The sequence below is a fragment of the Manis javanica genome, chromosome 15, assembly GCF_040802235.1.
Source record: "Manis javanica isolate MJ-LG chromosome 15, MJ_LKY, whole genome shotgun sequence".
Classification (NCBI taxonomy): Eukaryota; Metazoa; Chordata; class Mammalia; order Pholidota; family Manidae; genus Manis; species Manis javanica.
Window position 1 is genome coordinate 86214722 of NC_133170.1, and position 21174 is coordinate 86235895.

At 57.4% G+C, this 21174-nt stretch overlaps 2 protein-coding genes across 3 annotated transcripts; one reads left to right on the top strand and one right to left on the bottom strand.

Annotated features, from left to right (window-relative positions):
• Positions 1-451: 451 nt before the first annotated feature.
• ZNF74 (zinc finger protein 74) lies at positions 452-11795 on the bottom strand. 2 transcript variants are annotated; one of them, XM_017673722.3, is made up of 5 exons: positions 11333-11795; positions 10647-10732; positions 5304-5430; positions 4799-4897; positions 452-3958 (listed from the first exon to the last, which is right to left on the bottom strand). In XM_017673722.3, the coding sequence occupies exons 1-5, from the start codon at positions 11364-11366 to the stop codon at positions 2298-2300; spliced, it is 2007 nt and encodes a 668-aa protein (XP_017529211.1). In that variant the 5' UTR covers positions 11367-11795; the 3' UTR covers positions 452-2297. The 2 variants fall into 2 exon arrangements, with proteins under 2 accessions (XP_017529211.1, XP_017529212.1); XM_017673723.3 differs by having other exon boundaries at positions 4799-4894; positions 11333-11791.
• Positions 11796-15904: 4109 nt separating this feature from the next.
• On the top strand, positions 15905-18374 carry FAM246C (family with sequence similarity 246 member C). The gene has a single exon (XM_073222961.1). The coding sequence runs from the start codon at positions 17305-17307 to the stop codon at positions 18013-18015; it is 711 nt and encodes a 236-aa protein (XP_073079062.1). The 5' UTR covers positions 15905-17304; the 3' UTR covers positions 18016-18374.
• The last annotated feature ends 2800 nt before the right edge of the window (positions 18375-21174 follow it).

The following is a 21174-nucleotide window of genomic DNA, read 5'->3' on the forward strand; positions in this document are numbered from 1 at the left end:
ATAAAACTTTTCTGATGGGCAGAGGCGGAAGCACTGGCCAGGGTGTGGACGAGGGGCATTCTCAGGGCCCATAGGGAAGGTGGACACCAGGAGCGCTGTGCTGCGGTCGGCCTGGGAAACCTCTGCAATACGACGCCTTTGCCCGCGAGCTCCACTTCTCAGAATTTATTCTGATGAAATAATCAAAGATGGGCATAATATGTTTACCTCCCAGAATTACTTATAGGAACAGGTAATCAAGATGTTCAACGATAAAGGAACAGATAAATCATGATGTGACTATAAAACAAAATCATGTGGCCATCAATAGTTTTGAAAAATATTTTGTAATGTGGAAAGTGTTCATCGTAAAATGTCAAACAGAAAAGCATAAAAATAACATGCGGAATATGAATCTAGCTTTGTTTCAAAAGAAAAGGCGTAGGTATAGATGCAAAGAAAAGACACTAGATGGAAATGCATGAACCGATACTGAGGCTCATTTTTATTCGTGTAATTTTCTGATTTTTAAAAAAATTTCTTAAATACACAAATATTCATATAATCAGAAAAAATTCATATGTAAATAAAAGAAAAACATCAAGACTCCAAAGAAGAGGCCAAGTGTATATTCAAATTATTTTCAAGAAGAAACACCAATAATTACACGTCAATATTCAACCTCGTTAGTCATCAGTGGTGCGAAGTAACGAGGCGTTGCCCTCAGCTGGGTCAGCTGGGTATATTCAGGCACTGCAGGGCAGAGGGCACAGTACCCACCGCTCACAGAGCTGGTTGTGTTTTAAGTCTTAAAGTGAGCAGAAAAATGAGGATGATGATAATGAATCAAGCCAGATCATATTTGTCCTTTACTAATGCGCCTGTGAAGGGCACTTTTCCTGTCATGAAAGGAGGGCCCGTGACAGCCACGTGGCCCTGGAGACCACGTAACACAAGGCCGGCGCGCAGACACACCGGAGGGCTGCAGCGGAGCGGCTGACGTCCGGGATCATCACTCAGTTGTCTCCACGTCCTGAACAGAGGCCGGCTGGACACCCAGCTTCGAACGGCGCCTGTCTCTGGATCTGCAGGGGACGCTCCTGCCTGCCGTCTACTGCTGCCCGATGTCCATGAGACACATAAGCAAAAGCATACTAAGGTGATTCCTTAAGCAGTTCATTTCCTTTATCTCAAAATTTTCCCTCCTAGAAATCTTCTCTAAGAAAATGAAGTGGAATGCAAAAAGATGTTCTACAAATGATTTGTAATACTGAGAATAACTTCAACATCTAACAAAAGAATATTTAATAGAATACCACACCTCCATCTGGAGTTTAAACTCCAAAGACAGGTTACTTGGGAAAAAATTCCACTCTGCAGCTAAGTAGAAAAAAAAAAAGATTAAAATGATATATACACTATGTTTAAACTAATGTAAAAATGCATGATGAAAAGAGAAGGCAATGCATCAAAGTGCAAAATGCAGTTTTATTAAGAGTCATGGGCCTTTTCCCCCTTAATTCCACATTTCCAATGTGGTTATTTTGCCTCCATAGTCTAAAAGGTATACTGAGCAGTTTTTCATGAGCTGCAGCACTCTATGCATGTGAAGGATCATCGCTGAGAAGGCAACAGTACTTGCTTAGAACTGAGTAGAAAGAACAATTCTGGAAGAACACCGTCTCTACCCCTGCAGAAGGCATGGGATGGGGGCGGGACTCCTCCCCGGGGGCTGGGCTGGGCTGAGCTGAACGGTGCCCAGAGGGGCCCTGCAGGCAGCCTCCCCAGCTGGGACAAAGGCTGGTTCTAAGTACATCTAGCTTGGCACTGCAGCTGGAGGCCTGGGCAGCTGCCTGTGTGCTGTTTCCCGCCTAGGACTAGGCGGCCAGGCAGGATGCCAGCACGTCAGGACCTGGCCGCGCCGATGCTGGACCGCGCCGGGCGGCCGCCGTCGATAAATGGCTCTTCAAGAGGCCTGCTTGCGGAGGCGAGTCTGGGAATTCATCTTCCCTCCTCCACACCCAAGGCCGCTCTCCCCTCCTGGAATATAACGACGTTCGCTTGGAAGTGATATTGTTCATAATCCTTATTTTTTTAAAATTATTATTCTAAACAAAGGTGTACCGGAAGCATTCCTGATCAGAATCAAGCCAGGAACCCGTCTGAGGAGCTGCTGACCTTTACTTAAGGGAGGTGCCTGGCACATGGACAAACGCGTGGGTAGGAGGGCGGCTTCCTGGCCCGCAGAGACCTGCGTGGCCTGCAGGTGAGCCGCTGCGCCTTCTGGGCGAGGAGGGGCTGCACCACAGCTCGCCACCTCAGTTCCCGGGCTTGCTGCCCAGGGGGAAATTCCTGCTGGCTGGGGGCGGAGCCACGCACAGGAGCTCTGCCATGTCCAGGGCATTCATTGGGTCTACGCCGCCAACACCTGTGTCCTCTGTGCCCAGCAGGCTGCCAGGCACGTAGTAGGTGCTCAGCAGGTGCTTGTTGAACTGGATGGCAAAGGGCTTCTCGCTGTGCGTCCTCTGATGCTCGGCGAGGTGCGCACTCCAGCTGAACACCTCACCACACTCATTGCATTTAAACGACTTCTCCCCAGAGTGGATTTTCTGATGTTTAATGAGACAGTGGTTCTGGCTGAAGGCTTTGCCGCACTCCCTGCACTTGTAGGGCTTCTCGCCCGTGTGGATCCGCTGGTGCACGATGAGGGATGAGTGGCAGCTGAAGGCCTTCCAGCAGCGGCTGCAGTCGAAAGGCTTCTCCCCGGTGTGGATCCGCTGGTGCACGATTAGGTAGGAGTGGGAGCTGAAGGCCTTGCCACATTCGTTGCACTTGAAGGGCTTCTCCCCGCTGTGGATCCGCTGGTGCACCACTAGGTAGGAGTGGCAGCTGAAACCCTTCCCACAGTCACTGCACTTGAAGGGCTTCTCCCCGGTGTGGATCCGCTGGTGCAGGGTGAGGCGTGAGCGGTTGCTGAAGGCCTTCTCGCAGGAAGAGCATTTAAACGGCTTGTCGCCGTTGTGGATCCTCTCGTGCACGGTCAGGGATGAGTGGCACGTGAAGGCCTTGCCGCACGCGTCACACTTGTAGGGCTTCTCGCCCGTGTGGATCCTGTGGTGGCGTGTCAGGTGTGTCCTCTGGTTGAAGGCCTTGCCACATTCAGTGCACTTGTAGGGCTTCTCGCCCGTGTGTACCCGGAGGTGCATGTTAAGCAGTGAGCTGCAGCTGAAGGCCTTCTCACAGGCGCTGCACTTGTAGGGCCTCTCACCCGTGTGGATCCGGTGGTGCACATTCAGTGACGAGTGGCAGCTGAAGGCTTTCCCACACTCGATGCAGAAGAAAGGTTTCTCGCCCGTGTGGATCCGCTGGTGCTCAGTGAGGCTGGTGCTCCAGGTGAAGGCCTTGCCACACTCGCTGCACTTGTAGGCTTTCTCACGCGCATGCCAGCGCCTGTGCAGAGTGAGGGATGTGCTCTGGTGGAAGGCTTTCCCACACTCCCCACACACAAAAAGACCCTCCCCGGGGCCTGCACCCTGCTGCGTGCTCCCTGGCGGGTATTTTCCGTGTCTGCTGGACTTGCAGGAGTTCCTGGCTGTGCACGTCATCTGGTGCTTCGCTCCTGCCTCTCTGGGCTGGATATTCTCCACATGTCCATCAGGAGAGTCGGCTTCTGTGGGAACACTTGGCTGGGCCAAGAGGGGGCACCTGGAGGGAGCATCCTCCTCAAATGCCTTGTGTCCCTGCTGGTAGCAGTTCGCAGATGCATCTGCACAGCTGGCGGGCGACTGCTTCCAGAGCACAGCCTCGCCTCGGGATGGAGCAGCAGCTGGGCCCTCCCAGGCAGGCCCACTGCCTGGAGCACGGCTGTGGAGCCAGGACCTGACCAGCTGCCCGGTGCCCAGCTCCTGAGCCAGCTCTTCCTTGCAAACGCCCCGCTGCTCAGACAACTCCTCCTTCAGCCCCAGCCTGGGCTCCCGGTCTGTAAGAGATGAATGGGAGATGCGATTTTCTGTAAGTAGGCAGACATGTGGCTGGGACTCAGGTCTGAGGCCTGACTTGGAGGTTTAAACGGGCAGAGAAAAGGATCGACCAGCACAGCATGAGAGCCGCAGGCCTGGGGGCAGAGACTGATGGGGGGACCTCCAAGGCAAGGCAGGCAAGCTGGGGAAGGGGAGGGACAGAGAAACTGAGAGGGGTCAGTGGTCCACCCAGAGAGCCTTTGACTGAGAAAGTGGGCATCAGCGCCAGGCACGAACACAGGGTAAAATAGGGCCAAACACAATAACTACATTCAGATTTTTCCTGGTGTCTTAAGGGAACTGCCTAACACCAGCTCTCTTTAGCATTTCCTTCAGAACACCTGGAGTTGTAAATGTGTCCTCTGTCCCTGGGGTGCGTGTGCATCTCCTTAAACACTAAATCCCAGAACACTGGGAAGTCTTCCTGGAGCCCTCTATGAACCACAGTTGCGTCTGTTTCCCTGTCCACAGGCGGCCACTGCCTTTTCTCAAGAGGCGAATGAAGCCTGGACCCTAATTCCACACACGTGCTGCTCTGTCCTTTGTCTTCCCTGGTGCCAACTAACCATCATCACTTGTGCATGGAGGTGTTATTTCTGTCTCCGGCCGGCAGAAGGAGGCGCCTTTGCTCACCGCTGTATTCCTAGCACAGCTCTTGGCACACAGTTGGTGTTCAATGTGTGTGTTGAAGGGAGGAAAAATATAGAAGCATGGAGGGTTCTAGAAAGGACACTGAGCAGGCACGGTGGACGGTGGAAAAAGAGGAGATGGGAGGGGCATCCTTCCCTGCCTTTGCTCACCTGGACACGCCCCTCCAAGGGCTTCTCTAGGCACCTGCCAGGGCTCCTCGCCTCGTTCCAGGTGGGAGATCACATCCGGCTTGCAGACTGGAGGCCCTGCTTGTGGAGAAGGAAGTGGTGTGGCTGTGTGCTGGGCTCTCCCGGGCAGCACCACCAGGGGAAGTGAGAGGTGTGTGCCAGCCCTGGACGTGGGTCTCAGATGCAGAACTCAGATTGAAGCCTGCACTCTGAGGACCCCAGGGTACTGACACCACCTGATCTCCCCAAAAGAGCTCCAGGGCAGGCTGGGCTCCCACGCCCCTGCCCACCCCTCCCTCTCATCTGGGATCTACCCCAAACCAGCCACAACTCCAAGCAAGGATGCTGGTGGCTACTACGCGCCGTCAAGCCCCGCTGAGCACAGGGACATCTCTCGCTTCCCACCGGGCACAGCGCCAGGGCTGTAATGCCTCTGGCATGGCAGAGTGCCCTGACTGCACGTTCTGAGCCTCAGGAGCTGCCTTACCCAGGGCAAGGAGGTTCCGGTAGTTCTCCAGCATCACGTCGCGGTACAGGGCCCGCTGAGGCGAGTCCAGCTGGCCCCACTCCTCCTGGGTAAAGTCCACAGCCACGTCCTTGAAAGTCACCAGTTCCTGGAATGGCATGCACGTTGTCACTCACCCAGGACGGGAGTGACTCTGACTGCATTCCCGGCCCCACAGGAGGTCCTTAGGGACAACGTGCTGACCTCGGGTGACCTCCTGAGCCTTCTGTGCTGGAGATGCCCCTGGTGGTACAGCTGTGACACCCATGCAACACCTGGACCAGGAATCGCCTTACGGACCCTGGCCTGGGCGAGGAGGGCCTGTCTAAGCGGACAGCCCATGTCTAAGTGGTACAGCGGCAACAAGGCTGCTGCAGTGAGTTCTGGGTAGGATGCTACGCTTCCCCAGGGGTCAAGACAGTGCAACTTACAGATGTTGAAAACACAGTACTAAGAACCAGAAAACCTATTCAAATCTCACCCCTGCAAAAGGATCGACCTCAGATGAGACGCCACCAGTGCACTCTACAGCAGGACACCCAGTGCTTACCGGCAAGTTCCTGCCCCCACGATCAGGGCAGCCGTTCCAGGCCCTTCCTGCTGGGTTCCTTACTCCCCTGCCCTCCCTGGCCAGAGCCTCGGTGCACCTCATCCCTGCCTGCTCCCCATCTCGCCCCGTCACTGATGCGCGGTGACCCGCTCCACCCACTCCTGCTCTTGAAGCCCAGGACCGCCAGGGGTCATCACCCACCCCCCGAGTGTGCGGGCGGCTGCCCTCAGCGGTCTCCTCGCCCTCGTGCTCTGACCCCCCTGGGTCCCTCCTGCCGGCGAATAAGCTCCCAGGTGGCAGGAGCAGGCGGGCTGCTTTCAAAGCAGCCGCTACCTCTTCTCTCTTCACGCCCGAGACAGTCAACACCGATACAATAGGATCTAAGATACAACCCATTTTCAAATTTTGTCAACTGTCCCAAACGGCCTTTGAATTTTTTGGATCTATGAGCCATGGAGGATCATGTGCTGCACTTGATCCTCATGTCTCCTGAGTGTTTCACAGAGTTACAGGGCATTCTAACACGTTACGGAAGCCTGGCACACCTCCCAAGATGTATTTCACAGGTATGTCTACCTTTCTGTAATCAGACCTCTTTCAAGTGGGAGGTTAACAGAATCACAAAATCCTAAAAAAGTCAAAGGACCCTCAATCCTCCAAACCTCACCACATCACACTGTCATCCCTTGTCAACTGTACACATCTAAATACTGTGATGGGTGTGGTGTTTAGGACAAATGAGGATTAAAACCCAAAGTCTGTAAAAGGAGGGATTTGAGCCCCAGGGCCAATTTCTCGCTGAGCCCCCAGATCCTCCGGACCTCCACCATGGGAGCTAGTTGTAAAGACGAGGAGTAAAGCAAGGGGCAGAGCTGGCCCCCGCCTGGTCGGGGCTCGCTGGGAGGGACTGGGGTGGGGCCGGGAGCCGCCAAGTGCCCCCCGAGTTCCTGTACCAGCACCCGCAGTCAGGCAATGGGACAACACACCTCAAGCCTTGAGGCGAGGCCTCATGCCTCCCGGGCACCTATCAGGAGGTCAGGGAGGGCAGAGGCCCCTTTTGGGGTCATAGGAGGTTTGACCTGTAGTTCTGAAAGTGGCTTATACTTTTAGATAATTATCAAAATTGCCACAGACTGAACTGTGTCCCCCTGAAGCCCTCACCCCAGCTGTGGCTGTATTTACAGACAAGGTCCTGGGAGGTAACTGAGGTCACATGAAGTCATGGGCCCCGTCCAACAGGCCTGGTGGCCTTATGAGAAGAAGACAGTAGAGATCTCTGTCCGCAGTGCGCACATCGCGGACAAGCCATGTCATGAGGTGGTGGCTGTCTGCAAGCCAGGAAAAGAACCCTTACCAGAAACCGGCCCTGCTGGCGCTCTGGTCTCCGAATCCCAGCCTCCAGAACTGTGAGAAATAAGTTTCTGTTGTTTAAGCCCCCTAGTCTGTGATATTTTGTTACAGCAGCACGTGCTGAGACGAATACCAACATAAAACAGCAAGAAAGATTAAACCACTCTTCATACCGCACACAAAACCCAAGTCCAGGTGGAGCAAGGATCTGAACATGAGGATTTTGGGAGGTAGTGCTGTGAATTCAGGAAACCCAGAAACCAGGAGAAGGCTTATACTTATTTACTCCATAGACATTTGTTTTTTCTTTGCATGGAATACCGACAACTCACTAAGAAAAAGGCAAACAAGAGGAAAATGGACAAAGGATACAAGCCGTTCACAGAAGACTGGCGAATGGTTGAGACACAGATGGGGGGCTGATCTCATTAGGCTCCAGATGTGACGAGAAGTGACACGGATTCAAATCATACAAATTTTTCTCCAATTCCACCATAATTACATTAGAAATCCATGATAGAAAGGTGTCTGGATAATCCCCCAAATATTTGGAAATTAAACAACACATTCCTAACTAATAGATGGTTGAAGAAGAAATCAGGAAATTAGAAGCTATATTGAACTGAATAAGAATGGAAATTCACTGTAACAAAATTTGTGGGGAGGAGCCAGGACAGCGCCTAGTGGGAAATCCATAGCATTGCCGCTGCGAGAGCGAAGCAAGGAGACGTCAGGCCAGCGCTTGAGTGTCAAGCGTGAGAAGCCCAAGTAAGTGAGGGAAGGAAATAGGACCCAAAATCAACGAACTAGGAAACAGAAAAGCAGTTGAGAAAATCAATGAAACCAAAAGATATGAGAAGTTCAATAGAATTGCTAATTAAATATATTCCCTATCTGACTCAGCAATCCCATCTTAGATATTTCTTCAAGAGAAATTAAAACACACATCTGTAGTTGTACTCAGTCACGTACAGCAGGTGTATCTGTAAGAGCCGAAACGACCTGAATGTCCACCAGCTGGTAAATGGACAAGCAAACCGTGGAATATCTGTACAATGGTACGAGGCGCTGGACTGCATCCCCCCAAATTCAGATGTTGAACTCCTAACCTTCAGTACCTCAGATCGTGACTGTGTTAGGAGAAAGGATCTTTAAAGAGATAATTAAGGTAAAACAAGATTATTGCGGCAAGCCCTGCCTCCCTGACTGATGTATTTATAAAAGAAAATTTGGACACAGACACGCAGAGTGGAAAGGCCACATGAAGGCGCAGGAGAAGCCCTGCCTCGACGCACGGGGAGCGGCCTCGGGAGAAGCCACCCCTGCTGGCACCTTGATCTTGCACTTCCAGCCTGCAGGCTGCGACAGCGTCTGGGTCCCCGGTCTGTGGCACTTGGCTACAGTGGCTCTCGTGAACTACCACAAATGGAATGTTACCCAGCAATAAAAAGAATAAACTAGTGATTCTCATAATGACATCATATCAAAAACACTAAGTCAAGTTAGAAACAAAAGACTACATACTATGTAATTCCATCTGAAATTCTTAAAAAGCCTACGTTACAGCTGTCGCCAAGGGGTGGGGAAAGAGCACCGCAGGCAAAGGGGCCTCAGGGAACTTTCTGGGTAATGGAAACGTTACACGTCACGAGTGACATACATTGACCGAAACTCACCAAATCCTGTACTTACAACCAGAGAACTTCATTGTGTATACATTGTACCTGAATAAACCTGCTCCAGAAAAACCACTGGATTTCAGGGAGATGAGAGGGTAGGACTGCGGAAGCTGGCTGAGAACCCGCCGTTTCTGAGCCACGCAGGGAGGAAGTACCACGGTGGCAGCAATGGCTGGGAGAGGGAGACAGCAGGCAGAAACCAAGCTCCAGAGACAGCGAATGCGGTGCTGGCGAGAGGGGCTGTCGGAGCTCCGTGGCTGCAGTGTGCGGGTGTCCGCAGGCGAGAGCAGGGGAGGGTCTGAGCCTTGCACACGCCCTCCGGGTGGGCACCCCCAACCCACTGGGAGAAGCCTACGTCCGTCCGGCCTGTCTTCATTACACAGGACAGGAAACCAAAAGCCCAGGGGGCCTGGGTGGGGATCAAATGCAGAGGTGGTAATGAAACTAGCGGAGTGAGAGCAGACCACAGGGGGTGTTCCAGGGGAGCAGAGCATTTGACCATGGTGGGGACAAGGCTGTTGGAGAGAAGAGTGCTCAGGAGAGGAGGACCAGCTACTCCTGGGTCCAAGCTGATATTTTAGGAGTAACACCTATGCACAAGGGGAGTGCCTTGAAGTAATCACTCACACGCGTACACACACATGCACAAGCACACTTTTCTGCCGAATCATGTGAAGGTAGTTGCGTGACATCTCACCCTACCTTCTTCAGCATGTATCTCCTAGGGACAGTCTCTTGTGCAGTCCCAGAGCGGGCCACCATCACGACCGAGACAGTCAACACTGATACAATAGGATCTAAGATACAACCCATTTTCAAATTTTGTCAACTGTCCCAAACGGCCTTTGAATTTTTTGGATCTATGAGCCATGGAGGATCATGTGCTGCATTTGATCCTCATGTCTCCTGAGTGTTTCACAGAGTTACAGGGCATTCTAACACGTTACGGAAGCCTGGCACACCTCCCAATATGTATTTCACAGGTATGTCTACCTTTCTGTAATCAGACCTCTTTCAAGTGGGAGGTTAACAGAATCACAAAATCCTAAAAAAGTCAAAGGACCCTCAATCCTCCAAACCTCACCACATCACACTGTCATCCCTTGTCAACTGTACACAGCCAAATACTGTGATGGGTGTGGTGTTTAGGACAAATGAGGATTAAAACCCAAAGTCTGTAAAAGGAGGGATTTGAGCCCCAAGGCCAATTTCTCACTGAGCCCCCAGATCCTCCAAACCTCCAGCTTTTTCCATGAAGGCCCTTGTTGGGGGCCTGGTAGAGGAAAAGCACCCAGGTCCACACCCTGAACCATCACTCCTCCCCCTGCACGGCGACGCAGCCCTTCCTACAGCTACTCCACACTCCTGCCTGATCCCATCCCAGAAAAGTCCCCCAAACTAGGGCCGACCACCACAAGCACGCGCTGGGTCTGCTCGTGAGGCAAACAACCTCGTGTGAGCCTTTGCCTAAGTGCTTGGCCTCCACGAAGACCACTCAGAGCCCCCAGTACAAGGCTGGGCACGCAGGCCCACCTGCCGGACTGTATCCAGCTAGAAGGGGACGCTCACCTCAAGGGCACACGTGGGGTGTCACCCCGACTCTCCAACCATGCCCGGGGCTCCCCGAGGACAGGAGCGCAGGCTCCAGGCTCTTTCCCTGGGTAACTAAAGATCCCGAGAAGGGGAGGAAGGTGCCCTCCTCATAAAGAAGTGGACGTTCTGAAGGTCGGACAGACAGCCACTCACCTCGGACTTGGCTTCCAGGGGACCCTGACCCCACGTGTCCTCTGGATTCTCTTTGAAGGGAAGTACAGGGTCCTGAGAGGGCAGAGCTGGGGAAGAGAAATGAGTCAGGGGGCTCTTTGGCCTAGAGCCACCAGGTGCACGGGCTGGGCGAAGGCCACTCCGCCCCACACGGGGGGCAACCAGAGAGCAACCAGGAACCCCCGGTGCAGAAGGGTGGGGGGCCAGCCCCAGTACCCGCACAATCCGGGGTAATTCTGCCAGTCAGTGTCTCACACTCTCCAATTGAAACCCGAAGTCTGTAAAAGGAAGGATTTGAGCCCCAAGGCCAATTTCTCGCTGAGCCCCCAGATCCTCCAAACCTCCAGCTTTTTCCATGAGGGCCCTTGTTGGGGGCCTGGTAGAGGAAAAACACCCAGGTCCACACCCTGAACCATCACTCCTCCCCCTGCACGGCGACGCAGCCCTTCCTACAGCTACTCCACACCCCTGCCTGATCCCATCCCAGAAAACCCCCCCAAACGCGGCCATTCCCGCTCATGCTTGACACAGAAAAGAAAATGGTTGTGCACAGCGAAAAGGCAGGAGGCCTCATTGTGCTGGGCGCTTCTGGGAAACTAGTGGACCTCTCTGAGTGTCAGCCTCAAGTGCAAATACACAGACGCACGGATTTAAAGAGGCAACTGTACCTGTGTCCCGGGGCTTCGGGGCAGGGGTCTCCATGGCGCCCTCGGCAGCGCTCCGGGGACCGGGCCCGGCCCAGAGCAGCGGGTCCTGCTCCTGGGGCTCAGGGACGGCCCGCAGGGGAGCCCCGCGGGATCGCACCGCCTCCCGGCCGCGCAGTCACGCGCGCGGAGGCCCCTGCGCCCCCAGAGGCCGGGGTCGGGCGGGCTGGGCCGGCGCCGCTCCCCACCCCGGGCTGCGCCGCCGCGCCATCGCCCGCGCCCTCCTCCCAGGGCGCCACGCGGGGACCGGGCCGGCCTCGGCTCAGCCGCCCACAGCCACGGGCGCGGGGCGCGGGGCGCGGGGCGCGGCCGGCAGACGGGCCCCGGGGCGGCCTGCCGGGCGGACGCGCGAGCAAGCGGAGCCGCCTCTACAAAAGGACAGCAGCCCCCACAAAGGAGCAGCCGGAAGGCGCCGCGGGAGAGCGCGCCTGCGCCGACCGCACGCGAACTACAACTCCCAGGAGGCTTTGCAGCGCGCAGGCTGTGGACTCCATTTCCCAGAGGGCGTCGGGCCCGAGCTGTAGCACAGCCTTCTGGGAAGTGCAGTTCCCGGCCCAGCAACCGTTGCGGAAGGCGCTTGTGTCTCAGGGCTTCTGCGTGTGTGTCTGAGCGGGACGGGAGGGGCGTGTGGGGCGCGTTCCTCGGCCCGGTGCTCAGGAATGCGGAGTTGAGCTGTCCGTCTGTCCACGTGTCCAGGTGGAGTCGCGGGCTCTGTCCCACATCACCTCCGTCTCTGCGGGAAAGACTCAGGCGCTTCGCTCTAGGGAACCTAGAGGTGGGTGGGCCCAAGCCCAAGGGTTTTCCCAGGCGCCTGGCCTTACTGTCCCTACCGTCCCTACCGAGACAGCTGGGCCAATGGTCCTGGCCCCCGTGCACGCTTAGGAGCTGGGCAAGGAGGGTCTGGGTGGTGGCCCAGCCTTGACACAGTGCTCTAATGATGCCACCCTCCTGGACTTGAACCCCAGGCTCACTGTCGGACACAGGCTCTCCCCAGCCAGCATCAGGACACCACAGCTGTGCCCGGGCCTCCCCTGCTGTGGTGGCTGGTCTCCAGTTTGGTCCTTATAAACCTTGTCTTCTGATAGTCACACCCTTGGGTAGCAGAACCTCCCACACTGAATAAGGCTGACTTGTGTAACAAAATATTGTGGATGTGGTGGTGTGTCAGTCATGAAACTCGGTCATAAAAGACGGACTGCAGCTTCCTCCTCGCCCTCTTGGATCGCCCGCTCTGGAGAAAGCAACACCACATCCTAAGGATACTTGAGCAGTCTGTGGAGACGTCCACGTGGCAGAAACTGAGGTCCCCTCTGCCTACAGCCTGAACCCATCTGACACCCATAAGAGGGATTGATCATCTCTTCCTACAGCCCTCCGTGACATCTTGACTGCAGACTTAAAAAAAGACCCCAAACCATAAGAACACAGGATAGCCAGATATGGCATACAATAATAGAAGTTTATTGTTGTTTTAAGTCACTAATTTAGGTATAATTTGTTGTACAGTGATAACAAATACCAGTAAAAGTAGTATATTTAAGTAGTGCAATTAACTAAATCCAGCATTTGAATACATTATTTTTATAACTTTTCTATAAAGTAAATCAAAAGTATTGGAGAAAGAGTTCACTTTATTTACTATTTTTTTGATGAAAATGTTGTTTGTAGAGTTTCTCACAGTGTTTATTACCTAACGGTTAGTAAGAGATAAGAATTCACTACAATATTTTACAAATTTGTATATTATAAGTTTCCTTCATAAGAAACAGATTAATATTGTATGAATGGCATACTATGGCTGAATTACCTGCCACAGATACTATTCATAGAATGTCTCCCTTGGATTGATCTTTCACTGATGTAGAGCATAGCTGACATATTTTTAACATTTAATGCATCTGTTGAATTTCTCTCCAGTCTGAATTTCTTTATATATGGCAGATTCTTCAGATTTATTTATCTTCCAAATCCTTGGTGTTGAATAAGGTTTGCATTTATAATGAAGGCTTTCCCACATTTCATCCATACTGGCTTTTCCCAAGAATGGATCTTCTGGTCTTGAGTCAGATATGCACTCTGACAAAAGCTTTTCCCACACTTGTTACACTCGTAGGGTTTCTCTTCAGTATTAGTCCTCTGGTGTTGATTAAGATGTGTACTTCTGCTGAAAGATTTGCCACATTTTTGTATTACAAGGTTTTTTTCATTATGAATTCTTGGTGTTGAGTATGGTGTGTCTTCCATCAGAAAACTTTCCTCTACTCATTACACTCAAAGGGTTTTTCTTTCATTTTTTCAGGCACAATTGTTGGAAGTTTATTGTTTAATCTGTAAAATATCCATTACTATCCTCACTTGGTAGATGAAGTGGGTTCAAGGTCTTACAGTATGTATCTCTTAGTAGCATAATGCCAATGCTGTAGCTTACTAGCTTACTGGTAAGCATATTTGTATGTGGAAGATCACATCCATATGAACATTTATTGGCATTTAATTTTTTAATACCTAAGGGTTTTTACCTGAAGATTTTGACCTATTGTATATATATATTGTTTATGAAAGTATCATTGACATACAATCTTATAAAAGTTTCACATGAACAACATTATTGTTTCAACTTTAACCCATATTACAAGGCCTCACCCTCCCTGTTGCAGTCACTGTCCATCAGCGTAGTAAGAAGCTAGAGAGTCACTACTTGTCTTCTCTGTGCTGTACTGCCTTCCCCGTGACCGACCTGTATTGTGATTGCCAATTATAGAGCCTCTTGATTCCCTTCTCCCTCCCAACTCACCCCCACAACCCCTCCCCTTTGGTGAGCACTAGCTCTCAAAGGATTTTTCTTCAGTATGAATTCTTTTAAGTTGAATAAGGGATGACACAGCGGCCTGAAGGGCAGGTCCATCCACTCTGGGAGGCCCTGATGCTGGATCCCTAAGTTGCATGTGGCCCCTCATTTAAAGAAGGGGACAGAGAGGAGATGTGACTGGCTCCAGGTCCTACTGCAGGTCTGGGGCTTCATGTGGGGGCTGCATCTCCATGTGTCCCCCTTCACCAAGGCGAGGCCCAGACCTGGCATGTGGATGGCTGCAGAAGACAAGACTACCCTGCCCTCACATACCCTCTCCCCCTTCTGCCTCGTTGGGCTGGGGGGAACCCGGGGATCTGCTTCCATGTGCCCCCCGAGGACTGTGAGGCCACTGTCACAGCCCCTGCTCCCCTGCCCCCTCCAAGGCCCTCCACCACACAAAGCCTGCCTGGCCCTGACTGTTGACGTCTCTCCTGGCTCCCGCTGTCCTCGGGCTCTGGGAAATAACACCTCTCTAGGTGGCTGCTAGGGTTTAATGGCAACAGAGGGCAAGGGTGACCACAGTTAAGTCACATGGAGTGACTGCCCCCCTTCTGGGGCACAGGCAGAGCCGGGGGTGTTCTCTCTCTCCAGGCCCTGCACTGCTGATGAGTCAGTGCATGGCAGGGCTGCTGATGCCTGAATGCACACAGCCTGACAGCCCCAGGGACTGGTAGATGCCCACAGACGCAGGCAGCCTAGCTGCCCCCACCAAGCCTGGTCCTGCCCTTCTGGGCACACAGAGAGAGGAAGGGGTGGGGACGGAGCCGGGCTCTTCACTGGGCCCAGTCGGCAACTCTGGGCAGGCTGGGCTGCGAGGGGCTCCCTGGAGGAGCCGGCAAGCAGGCCCGTGTGCAGGCGCCCCAGCCCAGCAGCTCTGTCCCACCCTGCTCCAACCAGCCGGCCTTGGCACAGGCCTCTGCCCACCTCCTCGCCTCCAGCCCTCAGCTTTTCTGCCCAGCCTTCCCACTGCTGGAGCTCAGGCCAGAGTCACAGCGACCTACTTCTCGACCCTCACTGCACTTGACCTTAGGGGCTCAGGTCACCCCAACCACACCCTCGTGCCCACCCCTCACCAGCACCTCTACAGCCCTCCTCAGGGCCCGTGGGGTCCCTGGGGCCACCCTTCCCACTCTGCACTGGCTTCTGTGCCATCTGTCTTCTCCACACCCGCGGCTGTGGGACTCTGCACCATGAGCCCTGTGCGCCTACAGGAACCGGAACTCCTGCAAAGCCCTTGGAGCACACCCCCTCCGTCAGCCTCAGCAGTCAGAGCCAACAAGCCCTGTCTGCCCAGGCTGTCTGCCCAGGCTGCCTGCCCCGGCACCCCCGGCTCTCACGTCCCAGGTGCTGGTCAGCAAACCTGAAGTCTCTCTTGCACCCTCCCCCACCCTCCCAGACCCCCTGCCTTCGGCTTGTGGGGGCCTTAGAGGCCTCCTTCATCTCACAGTGGAGGCTCAGAGAGGGCAGAGCCTGGAGTCACCCAGCCTGGCTCCCGGGGACCTGAGGAAGGAACCCAGGGCTCTTCTGTGCAGTATTAATTACTGAGGGGAGTGGGGCAGGGGTATAGTTAACGAGTCTCGAGGGATCCGAGCACCACATGCTGGAGGTCCCAGGGGCCGGGTGATGCAGCAGGAGTGGGGGGCCGTTCTCATCCCTGCTGCGCCTTCCAGAGGGCCAGGATGCAACGAGGGAAGGTGAGTGAGGGGGTGAGTGCGGGGGACCCGGGACTCTTCACAGCGGTCTGGGGCCAGGGCTGCCTGAGAAAAGGGTGGACAGACTCCCCACTACCCGCCACCACCACACCCAGCCCGGAGCTGCACAGGGGCTTGGTGTCTGTGGGCCCTGGGGACACAGGTCCCTCTGGCCCACCCCAGATCCACATCGGGCCCTCTCTCCCCACAACCTACTGGGAGGCCCCAGGGCACTCGGAGTCCTAACTAGCCCCTAGGGTTCAGGGAGAATGACATGCTGGGTGGGGGACACTGCGCTCCAGAGGGTCCACTGCCCACTGCCCATGGCCCATCGCATGTGTGGAGGCCCGGGAGAGAGAAAGAATGGGTGCAGTGGGAAGGGCTCCCACAGAAGGTGGCAGGGACAGGAAAGCCAGAATGGATAACCATGAGGGCCTCGAATGCCAGGCACCCCCACCCAGGATCCTCAGCCCCAGACTCAAGTCACCCATCTACTCTTTCATCCAACACCAGGCATGTTCAGCACCACTGAGTCTGGGTGAGCCAGCCCTGTGCCTGTCTGCACTGTGGGTCACCTGGACAGAGAATAGAGCCGTTTAGGTCCAACTGTGAAGGGGGGCTGCCAAGGAGGGGCCCTGCTGAAGGGTGAAGGGGTCAAGGACCTCCTGCCCTGCAGGAGTGGGGTGAGTGGGGGCTGCCAGGCAAATGGTGGTGGGGCATCTAGGTCGGGGAACAGCCTGAGCAAAGGCCCAGGTGGTGGGTTAGAGCAGGTAAAAGAGACACGGCCCAGATCCAGGCAGGCCGTGTGGGACAGGCTGGGACCCTGGGCTGCCTCCCGACGGCTGGGGCATGGCACAGAGACCCCAGGATCCCTGAAGGGCTTGAATGGAAGTTCCAGGGAGAAGGACGAATTCCTGCAGTGTGTGGGGAGATGGCGGTGGCCGGACTATGGTGCACGGAGCTGGCCTTGGCCAGTGAGGTCTGTGGACTCGGCGACCACTGCTGCCGTCCCCTGACTGTGATGGGTGCAGCAGCTTGGAGCCGAGAATGTGGGCTCTGCTCCTGACGCTGGTCCCAGCCCCCCGCCTCGCATTGGGCCCCACCGACGACAGCCTGATGTCGGGGGGCAGGTCCGCTTCACCCAAGCCTGCCAGCGTCGCTCCCTGGGGTCCCCTGCGGGCATCACCCCGCCCCCGGCCCTGCCGGCCCGGCCCTGCCCGGGTTCCCCGAGCCCCAGGCCGGATCCCCTGCGGCCTCGGTGGTTCCCAGAGCCCTCCCGGGGGGCCCTCTCCACGGCGCGTCGCCCGGGCCCCAGCGGTCGCTAGGCTGCGGGTTGGAGCTCGCGGCCAGGCCGGGCGCTGGCGGCGGTGGCGGTGGCGGAGGCGGCGGCGCGGATGGCGGCGGAGCCTGGGCGCTCGTGGGTCCAGGCGCGCAGCGCGTACGGGGCCAGCGAGGCGCTACGCCGCGCCGCGGGCCGCCGGCGGGACCCCGGCCCGCAGCCCAACGGACCGGGCCCCGAGGAAGCCCGCGCCCCGGGACGCCTGGCTCGCCTGCGGGGCCAGCTCCGGGCCGAGGCGGCGGCGCGGGCGGCGGCGCCGCGGCTGCTGCGGCTGGTGGAGCGCGCGGAGGCCGCGGCGGGGGCCGGGGAGCGGGCGGCGGGCGCCGGGGAGCGGGCGGACCCGCGCAGCCGCGGCTCCGTGTGCTCGGTGTGCGGGGAGCCCCGCGGCGGGGCCACCTACCCGGCGGGCGTCCTGGAGGTGAGCGAGCGGCGGCTGCAGGAGGGCCTTGCGGCCGTGCGCGCCGACCTGGGCGCGGGGCTCGAGGCGCTGCGCGCGGAGCTGCGGGCCGAGCTGGACGCCCTGCGGGCGCTGCTGCCGCCCCCGCCGTCGCCGCCGCCGCCCGCCCGCCGCGCGCCCCGCGCTGCGCCCCGCGGCGCGGCCCTGCTGCGGGCGCTCGGCACCGTGAACGCCCTGGCCGCGGCGGCGAGGCCCCCCGACGACGGCGCGAACGGCCCCGCCGACGGCGGCGCGAACCGGGCCCCGGCCCGGAGGAGCTTCAAGAAGACGCAGGGGGCGCCAGGGGCTTCGCAGGGCGGCGGGGATTGAGGGCGGCCGAGCCGAGGGTGGCCCGCGCGAGGTGCCCAAGGCGCCGCCACTGGCGCGCGGGACCCCGACAATGGACAGCCCGCCCCCCCCAGGAGCGAGAAGGGTTTTCGGAGGCCTCCTGCCAGCGCTCCAGGGTGGGGGGCGGGCGGCGGGACGGCGGGGCCCCTTCGGCCAGGGGTGTGCCAGCCTCCGGGATGGCAGCGGGGAGCGCGCAAGGGGGGAGGCTCCGCCCGGGAGGGGATTGCAGGGTTTTTGTTTCCCTTAAGGGTTTGGGGGAGGGGGCAGGGCCTCCATGCCCTGGGGGAGTGTGTCCCCCACACCACGCAGTAGACATCAGAGACACGTGGGTTGCAGGAGCATTGTCACCTGCACCCAGCCTCCCTCGGGACAGCGCACCTGGATGAACACCCGCGCTCCACGGAGCATCACCGGGCCAGCAGCCTGCCGCCGGCCAGCTTCACCCTCCGACAGTCAGACCCACACTCTCTCCACTGCACAGCGTTGCCTGGACACAGCCACACCTAGTCAGAGTCCCCTGGGCTCTGCTTTGGACACTAAGTGACACCGAGGACACTTACCCCTTCACTTAGTCTCACAAGTCACTGGACACTGGTGTCTCTCCAGAGGGTGTCACCCTACGGACTCCGCAGCCTAACTTCTCAGCGCGTCACCTGGACAGACAGCCCTTCACTAACTGCCCCCGTCACCAGACGCACCCCCCCAGCGCAGCCTGGAGCCAGGAGCTCCGCACCTCCTGGCCTTGGGGGACATCAGCTGGAGTCAGCATTTAACCACGCGGCGTCCCGGGTCGGTCAGCTCGCTCATTCTTAAATAAAACGCGTCATCTTAGGCTTCGGCAGGTGGCTTTTCTCCTTCCACTTTACCAGGAGATTCAGATATAATGTGGTTGGGAGTGGGGGGCGCCTTCTCCCCCTGAGAGAGATTTGGGGGACCCAGGACTGGCTGTGGAGGAGGGGGCGTCTCCCCATGCGGACCGGCACAGTGAGGCCCGAGTTAGGGCAGAAGTCCCGCTTCCCTGGGGGAGGGAGTGAGCGGTTTCCCCATCCGAACCGCGTGAGGCCAAGGTCACTCTGGGCATCATTTATTGTGGGGATGAGGTCACGTCTGCATCCTAGGCACCCCCCAAGAGCCCCTGGCTGAGCCCCAGGCCCCGCAGAGCCGCGCGCGCAAGGGCAGGGCCTGGGGCGGGGGGCGGGGCTGCCGCGCAGACCGAGGCGCCGGGGAGGCCGCGACTCTGCGCCCCCCAGAGGCTGCGGCGGGCCGGGCGGCGGGGGCGCGGGCGGCTCACCTGCGCGCCGACGGGTGCCGAGTCCCCGAAGACCGTCCAGAGCGCGGCCGTGGCGAGTGGCGGTGATACTGAGCCAAAATCTGTGGGACGCCCGGCAGCAGCGCGGCCAGCGGGAAGGTGGACGCCAGGTTCACGGAGACCCCCGGGCGGAGGTGGGGAGGCGGGGTTGGAACAGGCCTGCCGGGGCCTGGGCGCCCGGCCCCCTGCAGCCCTGGTCGGGTGCGATCCGGCGGCTCCTCACCACGCGGCTTCTTCAGGCCCGAAACGGGGGCAGAAACATTGAGGCTGTCAGCGTCCTGCCCCCGGGGATGGGGCTCCAGGGGAATCTCCAAAGGGGGCTCTCTGTGGGAGGTCTGGGGGGACTCTAACGGAGGTGGAAGGCTCCAGTGTGTTGAGGTACGGCCATCCCCACTGACCCTGCAAACCCACCACCTCCCACAGTCCCCTTTAAAAAATCTTACAGGCCCCCTGCCATTGCCTTACCAACACTCCACAGGCCCTCTGCCCACTCGGCAGACCCCCAGGGACCCCCTTTCTGGGAAGCACAGGGAGTCACAGCCCCTCCCTGCCTGCCAGGAGTCACAGGGCCCTTCCCTCGTGCCAGCAGCGCAGCCTGCTCTGCCAGCCAGTCAGGGTGGCCTCACACCTCCCCCACGCTCAGGTATGGCTTGTTCTTGTGGGCCGTGTGCCTCTGGGAGGTCCCCAGCTGCCCCCACCATGCTCCCCTGGCCTCCGTGGGGTGCTCCCACCCGGTTACCCCATGCCAGAGCCCACCTCCATGGGGTGGCACTGGCCATCCAGGCTGTTTTGAGCCTGCTCGCCGTGCGCCCCCCAGTGGAAGTGCCAGCTGTAGGGCAAGGTAGCAAGCAGCAGCGAGCGGGCACCCGGAATCTCCAGGTGGCCCTGAGAGCCAGTGTCCATTGCGAGTCACACTGAGGGTGAGGGGGCACATGACACCCTTTCCCCTGCCTACCCACCTTTGTGCCATTAGGGTATGAGTGAAGGTCCCCTTCAGGCCAGTCTGCTCCCTGGCTGGGCCTGCATGGGAGCAGGACCACACTTGGTGTCCAGGCCCCTCTGCTGGCCAGAGGGGTGAGGTCTGCAGAGGAAATCCCCCCTGCCCTCCTGTGGCTGGATTCTGACCCACCTCAGCTATTGTCACTGTTGGGGGTGGTGATAGCTCCTGGGCACCCTGGTGCTATGGGCAGTTGACTTCTAGGTATGTCCTGCCAGGTCTTGGGGGCAATGGCTGGTTGCTATTGGTACAGGGTCCTGCCAACTGGATATGGAGGTTCCTGATCCCCCTATCCAATGTGTATGGAGGTTCCTGCCCGTCTTGGGGGGATCCTGACCCCAGGGTGCTGACCTGTGTGGCCATCGTTTCCCAGAGTCCACAGGCCTGGAGGTGCACAGGTGTGGCCTTGTAAGGTGAAGGGTCCAAGGGTGGGGTCGCGATGGACAAGGTGAAGGTCAGTGCTCATGGGGTTCTGGGCTGGGCCCCCACAGGCAGGGGCCGCCTCCTTCCAGCGAGTGGGGCCTGAAGGAATGAGGTCTGGGGTCTGTAGAGGGGATCAGGGAGGCAACGTGGGGGCACAGAGGAAGGTGACTCCTCTGTCCCTTCCACACATACCCAGAGGACAACCAGCCTCAGGAAGCTCCTCGCTGCTCCCTCGCACAGCTGCACAGGTCACAGCTGCCACGCACACCCTGGCTTGGACACAATGTCTGCAACACCCTCGCACGGGGGTACCACGTGAGCCAGGCCACACTCTGACACACAGTCACCTGTGGGCTGACTGTCCCACACAGAGCAAGGGTGGAAAGGTCCGGAGCATGGTCGCACACCCATA